Here is a 12,029-nt window from a genome sequence, read left to right as displayed (position 1 = left end):
TAAAGCAACACGCGCCGTCTCGAGCAGCGTGTGAAACAAAGGAATTCAGCCGAGAGGGCTGGACCACATCTCACTCAAGGCATGCCCACAGGGAAATGACGTCACTGACACGCGTGAAAAAACTCACGCATGCGCACGAGGGTTCAAGCATGATTGGTGTAATCGCATGTCATTCAAATCCATATAGTTAAAAAAAAAAAATAAAAGGGTCGGTTTATTACCTAAGAGACCTCGTATGTTTTTATGTCAGACATGCTTCAACCCTCGTGCGCATGCGTGAGTTTTTCCACGCCTGTCGGTGACGTCATTCGCCTGTGAGCATTCCTTGTGGGAGGAGTCGTCCAGCCCCTCCTCGGAATTCCTTTGTCTGAGAAGTTGCTGAGAGACTGGCGCTTTGTTTGATCAAAATTTTTTCTAAACCTGTGAGACACATCGAAGTGGACACGGTTCGAAAAATTAAGCTTGTTTTCGGTGAAAATTTTAACGGCTGATGAGAGATTTTGAGGTGATACTGTCGCTTTAAGGACTTCCCACGGAGCGAGACGTCGTGCAGCACTCCCAGGTGCCTTCGTCAGCCTGTTTCAAGCTGAAAACCTCCACATTTCAGGCTCTATTGATCCAGGACGTCGTGAGAGAACAGAGAAGTTTCAGAAGAAGTCGGTTTCCGAATTTTATCCGGATATTCCACTGTTAAAGGAGATTTTTTTTAATGAAAGACGTGCGGGCGGATTGCAGCGTTGGCTTGCAGTCGCCGCGACGCTCCGCCACAGGAAAAACACCTCCGTTGGAAGCCTTAAGGACAAGTTGGAACATGTCCAGCTGTTAAACAATTTCTCATATACTCACTCCACTGAAAGCCATCAAAAGCCGCCTGGATTTTACAAATGGTTATCAACACGGAGGTTGAGGAATTCCGACGAGGGGCTGGACGACTCCTCCCACAAGGAGTGCTCACAGGCGAATGACGTCACTGACAGGCGTGGAAAAACTCACGCATGCGCACGAGGGTTCAAGCATGTCTGACGTAAAAACATATGAATGAAATCCATATAGTTTTAGAAAAAAATAAAAAGGACCTATACTTTATTGACAGCCCTCGTATATACGTACACATTACAGGGCCTGATTTACTAAGATTGATCATAATGAGTACTAAATTATCTGGGCAATCCAAACTTTTGTGTTGTGGTAGAAACAGTTTTGCAAGAGATTTACTAAGACTAACTGCACAACTGATAGCAGGTGATAACGTGAAGTAGACAGCTGTACATAAATGTGGATTTTAGGTTTTAATGGCCGTAAGAGCAACATGAAATTCAATCAGCTACTTGCAGGTGTGCACCTTGTGCTTTATTACACACAAACTGCCACATAACTAAGTGTGTTCAACCACTGGTAATTTACTTAGTTAATAGATAGACATATTTACTATTTAAAGATTTAAAGAAAAAAATTTAAATAAAGTAATCGCTGTCTCAAACTTCAGACATTTACTTACTGGTCCAGCCGAGGTATTTAAGCAAAGTGGTGAATAATTATACCACGTTCTGACGATGAAATGCACACAGACAATTGTGTGCACAGTTCTCTGTGTTCCATCTGAGGAACGCATCATAATTATTCACCACTTTGCTTAAATACCTCAGATGGAACAATAAGTAAATGTAATAATTTATATTCATTTGTTTTAACAGGCAGTGCATGAGTGTATTCACGTGCTGTCCACCTGTCAACCATGGAGACATTTATTCTTAAAGAAACAAGCACAAAGCAGATCCTTAACGTTTTAAATATGTCCACATTTACAATTAATGATTATTTTTTTTCCATACTGTGTGAGGAGGCAGCGGCCTCTGTGCTGCTGGAACAGCAGTCTGTCAAGTGCCATACCTTAATGTTTCAAACGCACAAAGTACAGACTCTAATCTTCCTTTGGACCTTGATGAACTGTGTGTGCAAAACCTCCCCAATGTGCATGTTCCCTCTAATAATTTTCAACACTAAAGTGGACAAACACCAAATTGCATATTTATAAAGGTAATATAGGCTAAATGGACAATGAAAGACATAATAGTGCACATAATTAGTGAACCAGCATACAGGTTTTTTGCAAGTGCTGTGGTGTGCACGCCCATTTTAATGTAAACATTTAGCAAATCAGGCCCATAGTATTCTTACATTTCATGCACATAAGCACAGTCATCTCATAGCACAAGTAGCTCCATTACAAAATCTGATCATAATATGTCATTAGCAGCCAGCCTCATTATATCCTGTTGCTCCTGACTCACCTTGATGCAGAACTCGTAATCCGTGGGCGCTGCATGCTGCTTTTTGCCTGTGATGACACTGAAGATATTACTGTCATCGAGATCTGCTAGTAACTGTAGATGTCTTGGCTCCTGCAGAAAGAAATAATGAATCAAAATATCAAACACTGGGGAAATTCCATTTCATTAATGTTTCCTCTTTACTAAATAAATCTCATAATGCACATGCATTATTAGATTTATTTAGTCATTCATAAGTGGACACATAATGACTGTAATTACAAACATTGATCACATGAGTAACGGTGTCACTAGCAGATGGAGAAAAATAAATGTGCTGGTGTTACCTTTGAAGTTCCTTTTGTAGAGCAATAGAGTCCTGAGCGCCGCAGGAACATGTAAAGTTTCTTCCATGACTTCCGGCCAACCTCCTTCACATACAGATACCCCTGAATTTCTGGACAGGTACTTGTTGCTAAGAAATTCTGAAAACGTCAGCAAGAAACGAGCATAATAGTTTTGCTTTAATGTCTTTGTGATGAATTACATTTTATTAACATCAAGTGCCATTCTTCATATATCCACTTAGCTCCTTGTAACCAAGATCCAACACAGGACCCAAGTTATACCTGGTCCATGTGAAGTCTATTTTTGTGACTTTATTCTCAGGTCAGTGTGTCAATATCACACTCAAGCTGTCAAAATGTTAGAAAAATGCACTTCTATGGTGAGACAAGTGAGGTAAAAGAAACATTAAGGTGTCTAAAAAATGTTCTTTATAAATTGTTGGTGCAATATGCTGTTGACAGCACATGCTGTCTCTCTCTCTCTCTCTGGTTGTATCTGTTACAGTTGTATCTGTTACTAATCTAAATATGTATCGTTTCCCATTTTCATGGGCCTGTTTCTAATTGAAATCAGAATTCTGGAAAAGAGCTTTGGCCTCAGGAAGGATATGCTCGACCACAGCTTGGTGTCTCAAACTCTGTACTTACAGTCACGTAGCCATCTCTTAATTGTAAACTTTGTAAACCCTGTATTTACAGTCACGTAGACATCTCTTGATTGTAAACTTTGTAAACTCTGTATTTACAGTCACATAGATCTCTTGATTGTAAACTTTGTAAACTCTGTATTTACAGTCACATAGATATCTCTTGATTGTAAACTTTGTAAACTCTGTATTTACAGCCACGTAGACATCTCTTGATTGCAAACTTTGTAAACTCCGTATTTACAGTCACATAGATATCTCTTGATTATAAACTTTGTGTTTCCACCCAGTGTCTGTTGGTCCCCCCTCCTCAGCATAATTATGGCCTGTTTCACTTGCCTGTTAACGCCTCTCTTGTCCTATACTGAGTTCCAATCAACAGCTACCAAATGCATATTCAACACTTCATGTAATCAAGTCCAGACCTTTTATCTGTTGAATCTGCTGTGGAATAAAGTGGGGACAGGCCATGAAACTGTTCATCACTCAGTTGTGCAGTTACTTTTGGTCTCTAAAAATGGACGGGCTGTCTGTAAAAGTAGACTGAATTCCTAAGTGGTTAATGTCATTTCTTTTTTCATGTTAATTTACAACTCATTCCTTTTGGAAATACTTTAAGCCTAAATTATTTAGTGGGACTATGAAGTATTGACAGATTGTTCCCAAAATATCACTCTGAAGGGTATGTAACGTTATTACATTCAATGTGGAATCTACAGCTTGCGGATGGAAGGAAAACTGTTCCAGAGGTCTTTTCAATATTTAAAGCACATGTTTCTAAGTGTTTTTGAAATGTCCTTCGATGGACTTAATGCATGATTATTTTTCCAACATTTGCAGCAAACATGTTTACATTCAACTTTAATTCATTAAACATTTGAGACACACTACACCTTCACGGCACCTTACAACTTCACATTGACAGTGGTTGATCAATTAATGCCAATTCTTTCTTCTTTTTTATTAATAATTAGCATCACCTGATTAAAATGCACATAAGACCAAATAAACAAAAATATATGCAGGCTTTTTAGAATGGAATGAACCAGGTTTATATATTGGCCAGTGCCACCCTGCTCTCTAAATATTGTATCGGTCATCAAAAAAACCCATATTTGGTTGATTACTGACATAATTTTGACATAATGGGAAAATGCCAACACCTGCAAAGATCAACTCTGGCCCATCTGCCTCTCTTCCGTTGCAGACTTCTTTTTATAGCTGCAGAAATGTAAAGTCCATTTAAGCAGTAGGAGAGTCAAAAGCTTTCTGTGAGTGGTAAAAATGATGGGATGAATTCAACTTGTGGCCCCATTTCCGACAATTCCATTAGATAATGCAAAGGGGAACCAGACCACGTGTAAGTCCTCCATCCATTAACAGCAAGGCACTTTAAAATACTAAGAATATTGCTTTTTTATGTCTTCCTCCCCAGTGTTGTATAGTAACGAAGTAAAAATACTTCACTACTGTACTTAAGTACGTTTTGGGAGACTTTGTACTTTACTTGAGTTTTTTAAATTCAGCTTACTTTCACTTTTACTTCACTACATTTCCGACCTTAATTGCATACTTCTACTCCGATACATTTTCTATGCACCATGCCGTTACTCATTACGAAAAAAAAAAAAACACCCACACACACACGAAAAAAGTCGTGTTTTCACCCAGAGACACTACTGATTACTATTGACTGCATCGAAGTCATGCCGATTTGTCATGAGGCATGTCCTGTAGGCTTTTTTGCAGTTGCGCACTTGGGGGGTGTTTGTCAGGAAAATGATAATTTCTCTACATTGATTACAGACCTGCAGCAGGTCTGTAATCAATTTTCCGCAGTGCGGCTTTGCTTTGAACCTTGAACCAACTGAAGCAGTGATTCGCAGATCAAAGCAGTGCTTCGATCTACGATTCATGGATTCATTGTTTTTTATTTTGCTTTATCCTAATTTTTCCCAGCTAAAACCCTGAAGAGCATATTTCTGTGAGTAATATTTAATATTTTTATGTTAAACCGACTTATGGTCTTCTGAAACAGTTGATAGATGTATTTTATAACTTAAAAATGGGACCAATGCTATAGCATGTATATGGCGTTTTCAATGTTAAAGTTAGCATTAAGCTGTTCGCATCAGCACGTTTGTGTTGATTTGTTTTCTGTATAATTAATGGCTCAGCGTTCGTTGTCGTAAAAGAGTCAAATTGTAATTTTTTTAATGTATTTTTATTCATATATTAATAATAACAGCAACAACAATAGTCTACATAATAATAATAATAATAATAATAATAATAATAATAATAGTCAATAATAATAGAATAATGTTACAATACAATTTTAGAGAAAGAGACAAAAAGAACCTAATGAAACAAAACACAACAGAAAAGATAAAACCATGTAACAATGAAAATAAATAAATAAATACATATAGAAATAAATAACTGTTTCCTGTGAACAGTTAGTGAGTAGCCTACTCTTGTTTAGGTTTTGAAACCTTGTTTCTGAAGTGTTTTTTGTGATGTGCACAATTTTCAGTACTTTGACTAATACTACCAGTCATTTACAAGCCTAGATATACTTTGTAATATAAAAAAAAAAATCAGTCTGCTTTTGATTAACATCTACTTGTACTTTTACTTTCAATACTTGAGTACATTTAGTTGTACATTACTTGTCATACTTAAGTACAATAAATACTAGATACTTTAGGACTTTTACTTGAGTAGCATTTCAATCGGTTACTTGAACATCTACCAATGGGTATCTGTACTTTTACTTAAGTGTGATTGTCCGGTACTTTATACAACACTGCTCCTCCTACACTTGTTTTTAACCCTTGATGACCTACTGGGTGTTTTTAAGAAACTGACTGCTTAACATCCCCAAAGTATAAAGGCTTAGTATTCTTGAACGTATGATGAAGGAGTCACTAGTTGTACCAAATGACCAAAAAAAAAAACCCCTACAATTTCAGGAAAATGAATTGGGTGAAGTTTAGACAGTCTCACCTTCAACAATGACATAAACACTAAAATATTTAGCTGAGTATTTCATTTCGCATGATTTCAAGTTACAAATTGTTATTTTAGGATTACAACAAGCTAGGTAACTTGGTGATTTATATAAATATGTAAAATAACCAGAAAGATTTGAACAAACTAAAAAAATAATGCATTGGACACCATCGTTCTCTTGTTTTGACATGGTATCTGTACAAACAATCCATCATTTTTTGTGTATTTTATGTACAACAAGACATTTCTGTCACCATGAGTAAAACTGATTGACCCACTGCAGTATACCAACAACAAATAAATAAAATACATTTTCTGCTAATTTACTGTTGAATTACAATGGAGGACTTTAAAATTTAAGGCCCTCCCAAAACTGACATTGTGCTACATTTTAGCCCAGAGGCAATCTTACAGTTTTGCTGGATTTTTATCAAGATAACAGCATCATAAACTGACATGCTTGAGATCATTTTGTTCCGGTGAAGGTAATTTCTCTAAAGTTATTATTGTAATGTTAAGAACTACTGACTATAAAGCATCATGGAAGCAATTTCAAGGTTGCTCAGGTTTTAAGGGTTTAATATAACTTGTGTGGCATGGATATCTTGTATGACGTGTCAATTTGAATTTCAGGTACATGAGACATGACACGTTCTATTTCAGATTGCGTAATTCCATCCATCCCACGTCAACTTTGTGGTACGTGTGCCCAGACAGTCGTGTATCAACAGAGGATTAACAGTTATTACTACAGGCTCTGTCTCAGGGTTATAGGTGCGGCATGTCGATTGTACAGTATGGAGCAGGTGCTGAGTGTTAAGATAAGCTAAAATGTGTGCGTGCCACAATGAAAATGACAAAATGCATGTTTGAGTGCACGTGTTCTGTACATACCTGCAGAAGCTGAGATGGGGGAATACAACGGTTCGTTTCCTGGCACCATGCAACCATGTTCTCTGGGAAAAATGTCTGTGAAAGAAGGTGGAAAGTGACAGAAACAGATATTGACTGTGACAACGGAATATTGAATAGGAATTTAGAGCAATAAAAAAAAATTACAAACTACACTGGGGGCATTCAGCTGCTTGCTTTCACAATAATACACAGTATGGTTTTTATTACCTCCATGATTCCTCAAAAAGAGAACTGAATTGATTTTCACAAAACTGTGACTACGTGGGGCCTGGCCTGGAATAATATTTCCAAGAGATCTCAATAAAAGCAACAGCTAGCACACTGAATGGAGAAAAAAACAAAATAAAAACCTGGCCGGAAAGTCATGGACATTTTAATCTTTTTAACCTGAATCTTTAATCTTCACCTGTAGTGTTTTTAGGCACAAATGACGTGCTTAAAATGATGAAACAATGCACAGTTGTTAAATCTGTAATATCAATAAGCATAAATAAGAAAAAAATAAGAACACATATTTAAAACTACATAATTTCTTTCCTCTAAATGTATATAATTTCCTGTAGCCTTCTACAGTGCCCAAGAAATTCAATACCGACTGTGATTTACTGTCGCAATGCTGTTAAAAAAGAAACAAGACTTTTTTAAAACTTCAAAATAAGGGTTGTAACTTGATAATTAGTCTCTTTTGTGAAATAAATACACACATCACAATGCATGGAGAATTTAGGAGTGTACCAAGAAGCTGCTCCCCCAGGGATAAATCACAGAGTACATCTGACTGCTGAATACAAAAGGTGGGGATGAAGAAGAGGATAAGTCATAGAAGACCAGAACCCTCTGTGAAACGTACCACCAACAAACAGTGTGGATGGCTAACATTAAAGAAAAAGCTCCCAATGGCTAGCAAAGGCTGGGCTGAAGGACAGCACATAGGCTCTGATCATTGCAGCACAAGAACAGGACCCGAGTAGCAGGGCCATTGAGGCAGGGGTCTACTGCAGCATCCAGCACAAGATGCAGGCTGAAATGCCCAGCACATGGTGGCAGGGTGCAAGATGGAATCTGGCATAGCATACAAAGAGAGGCACAACCAAGTAACTGGGATACTAGTGCCAAATACGGACTAGTTCATGTGGGGAACACTACCAAGATGGTTGAGAACAGGTGATTTCCGACTTCAGATTCCAGGCAAACAAACAGATACTGTCCAACCAACCAGACAGTAATGGTTGACAAGAATAGTAAAGGGTCGATTGTGGTAAATGTGGAAATTTCCAACTCACAGCACCATCAGAAAGAAAGAGCATGAGAAGACTGAAAAGTACCAGGTGCTGAAGGAGGAACTGCAAAAGATATAAAGTAAAACTCGCCTAAAACATCATCGTATAAACTGGGTACTCGCACTCACCGGACAAAAGCAAAACTCCCGATGCTGTTGTATGGTTTTCCATGTATAGTACACACCATATATACTGGATTTTATATAATGGATTTTCAGTCACATCGGACAAAACATCCCCCTCCATCGCAATTATGTCCATTAAAAACCCCTCACATCTACCGGACAGAGCAGTCTGGGTATGCCCAGTTGCAACAGAGGTATGAAATGAAGTTCAGCACTGACACTCGCTGATTCAAGGACAGTGGGTACCATATTCCCTTGATTAAAAGCCAGGGGGCGTTTATTTTTTTTCAAACCATGCTCAGACTCGGCGCCTAAAAGAGGGAGGCCATAATTCAAGGCTAGTGATTATTAATAGAATGCTGCTTGCTGCCTGCACTGTAATATGGCGTTAGGTTTCATACATATCCCTGGGTGTGGCGAACCAAAGACAACCACTTTAGATCAGAGCCCTCTTTGTGGCACCTGCTTTAAGGATAGGGACTGCAAAGGTTGTGATTGGTCACTTTTTACATTTTCAGTCTTCCTCTCCCATCATATTTTAATAGCTTTTGCAGTGCGCCTGCCAATTACATTTGGATCATGGATCAAATACATTTGTCAGAAAAGCCCACAAATATGACCAACTTTACAACACTGAGTCGGAAAAAGACGCTCAAATGACTCGCAATTCATGGAGGGAAATTGCATGTACCGGTAATGTTGGTTTGGAGGTTGATAATTGCATAATGAAGTGGAGTTCATTGAGGGACAAACTGATCCAGAAAAAGCTACTGTTCCTGCAATAAATTGCAATAAGACACGCACCAAAGCGACGGAGAACTTTAAAAGGGTCACTCGCACATCAACGTCACTGCATGGCCACAGAGTTATGGAGTTGCAGAAGCATAAATCAGGCTTTGGGATTTTAAGGTATTGTTCTGCAGCGGACTTTGGGGGGGTGACTTGACCAAACGTAATCTTTTTAATGCACATAATGCCCGGTGCTTATTTAAGGCAGGGGTTCATTTTTTTCAGATGACATTTTGACCCAGCCATTAAATGGGGCAGGTCCCTATTCAGGTTTAAGCGTAATTGGTGCTGGGGATTCCCCGTAGACTGTTCAGTGCCTCCTGACGGTAACTAATCAGTTACATACATATTGTGGCTTTTGTCCATTTTATACATATAGTGGTCTACCTGAATTCAATTTATTTTTCAATTTTTTTTCATTTATATAGCGTCAAATTATTACAAAGTTGCCTCAAGGCGCTTCACACAAGTAAGGTCTAACCTTACCAACCCCCAAAGCAAGCACACAGGTGACAGTGGTAAGGAAAAACTCCCTCTGATGATTTGAGGAAGAAACCATCCATTATATGAATCCATTATATGCAAGTTTTACTGTAGAAGATAAAGGCCACAGTGGCCCTACTGGTGATCTGGTTGCTCTCAGTGCTGTGGCCTGCAAACTGAGAGATCAACTCCAAGAAATCCCAGGTGAGGTCCCTGTCCAGAAGAATGCAGTCCAAGAAACAGTACATGTACACATAAATTGACAAAAAGCTGTGTTCTGATGAAAATGTCTTCAAAAAAAGTGAACTTATAATGTAATGTGGTTCAACAACTTGTCTGTACTGTTGTGCAATAAAGGTTTTAATTACCAGAGGATTTTTGAAGAATTCATATTTGGCATAATTCTTCCTGAAGAGGAATCTACCATCACTGTTCATCGTGGCTTGGACATGAACCACCAAGTCATGGTCTTCTAGACAGCGCTCTGAGGTGAGAGAGACAAAAATGCAGATGTTGATATTTTAATAGCAGTTATTCAAACTATTTCAAACTCCCTTGTGCAAGTTCTATTAATGAATCATCAGCCAGAGATCAACAGTGCAGTATTAAATGTTAATTAATTGGGAGATGATGGTCTAGTGGTTAAGCATTGGGCTTGAGACTAGAGGATCTTTGGTTCAAATCCCAGCCTGACTGGAAAAATCACTAAGGGCCCTTGGGCAAGGTCCTTCAACCCCAAGTTGCTGCCGGTGTGTAGTGAGTGCCTTGTGTGGCAGCACCCTGACATCAGGGACAGGGTGAATGTGAGGCATTATTGTAAAGCGCGTTGAGCATCTGATGCAGATGGGAAAGCGCTATATAAATGCAGCTCATTTACCATAATTAAATTAAATGTATAAACAGTGGAATGGCAAATATCCTATACTATTATATGGCTGCGACGCTACGCGCGCTCTGATTGGCTGATTAGTGGTCGGATATTTTCCCATATCCGGACCAGTTACTGTGACAATTGGTCTGCAACACGTATTTTCGTTACAAACCAGGAAGCTAAAAACACAATCAGAAAAACCAAGTCAGTCATGAACATACTCCAAAAATATCTAAACAGCATTGGAAAAAACAAACAATGAAAGCTTACCAGCTAACGACCAGACCATCTGCAAGTTCTTCAAGGAGGTGAAGCGAACAGGTCTGACTACGAACTGTGAGCAGCTTTCATATTTGGGTGATATTGTAAGTCTGCACGTTCAAATATATAATAGCCATATAATAAACAAATTATTAACCTCGTTTGCAAGGTCTGTACGGGGATATCAGACCTCCGTGTTTGTGTCTGTACTGACAACACGGTTGGTCTGATATTTCTCCGTACAGACCTCACGGTCAGTTAATAATCCTTTAATATATACTTCAGCATTACAATCAGTTTTTCTTAAAGTATAAAAATAAACTGCAAGGAAAGTACTCAGTCATTTTGTCTTACATGAAGTCCTTACATTTTTGTTAAAAAAATGGCTTGCCATTATTTCACCATTTTTCCAGTGTAAATTATTGTGTTTAAGGGATGCAGGTCATGTCAGATGTGTGCTAGAGCACCATAGCCAACGTTTTAAATTTACATAACTAAAGCAGGTTCAGATGGCACAATTGGCACACTGCTCCATCTCACAGCCGTGCAAATCAAAGTCTACTGGAATAACCACAACTCAGCATACTTGCAAGACATGGGCACTGAAGAAATAAATATACAATTCTATCACAGGAAAAGAAAAGAAAAAAGTCCTAGAGACCTGAAAGGTAGGTTACAAAACAAAAGCCCTGCTCTGCCATATTAGTTGCTTGCATGTATTATGTATCAGCGGTAGTAAATCTTTTGTGATCTAACACCTGAAATAAAGTGGTCAACATCTGTACATTTAATTGACAAATGTGATGTATTAACCCCGCCTCTCGCCCAATGACCGATGGGATAGGCTCATTAATTAATCGCATGGTGATCTGATAATCATTCTGTATATTCTGTACATGATAGTATAATTAATTTGTTCATCAATGGTGATTCCAGCACATCTGCAACACTCATAAACTTTACGTCGTTTCAAGACATGAGGAATAAAAAAACAGCTTTTTTTTATTTTTACTGCTGCTCAACTTC

General features: G+C 38.4%; 1 protein-coding gene across 5 annotated transcripts in view; it reads right to left on the bottom strand.

Moving 5' to 3' along the window:
- grb10b (growth factor receptor-bound protein 10b) overlaps positions 1–12,029 on the bottom strand; it is a 222,973-nt gene that overhangs the window by 18,379 nt on the left and 192,565 nt on the right. For all 5 annotated transcript variants that reach the window (XM_034175270.1, XM_034175273.1, XM_034175272.1 and 2 more), the window contains 4 exons: positions 10,240–10,355; positions 7,174–7,248; positions 2,618–2,755; positions 2,292–2,402 (listed from right to left, as the gene is read on the bottom strand). In XM_034175270.1, coding sequence (XP_034031161.1) covers positions 2,292–2,402; positions 2,618–2,755; positions 7,174–7,248; positions 10,240–10,355 — 440 coding nt within the window. The remainder of the gene's footprint in view (positions 1–2,291; positions 2,403–2,617; positions 2,756–7,173; positions 7,249–10,239; positions 10,356–12,029) is intronic.

The sequence above is a fragment of the Thalassophryne amazonica genome, chromosome 7 (genome assembly GCF_902500255.1).
Source record: "Thalassophryne amazonica chromosome 7, fThaAma1.1, whole genome shotgun sequence".
NCBI classification, from domain to species: domain Eukaryota; kingdom Metazoa; phylum Chordata; class Actinopteri; order Batrachoidiformes; family Batrachoididae; genus Thalassophryne; species Thalassophryne amazonica.
This window is presented reverse-complemented; position numbering and strand designations above follow the sequence as displayed.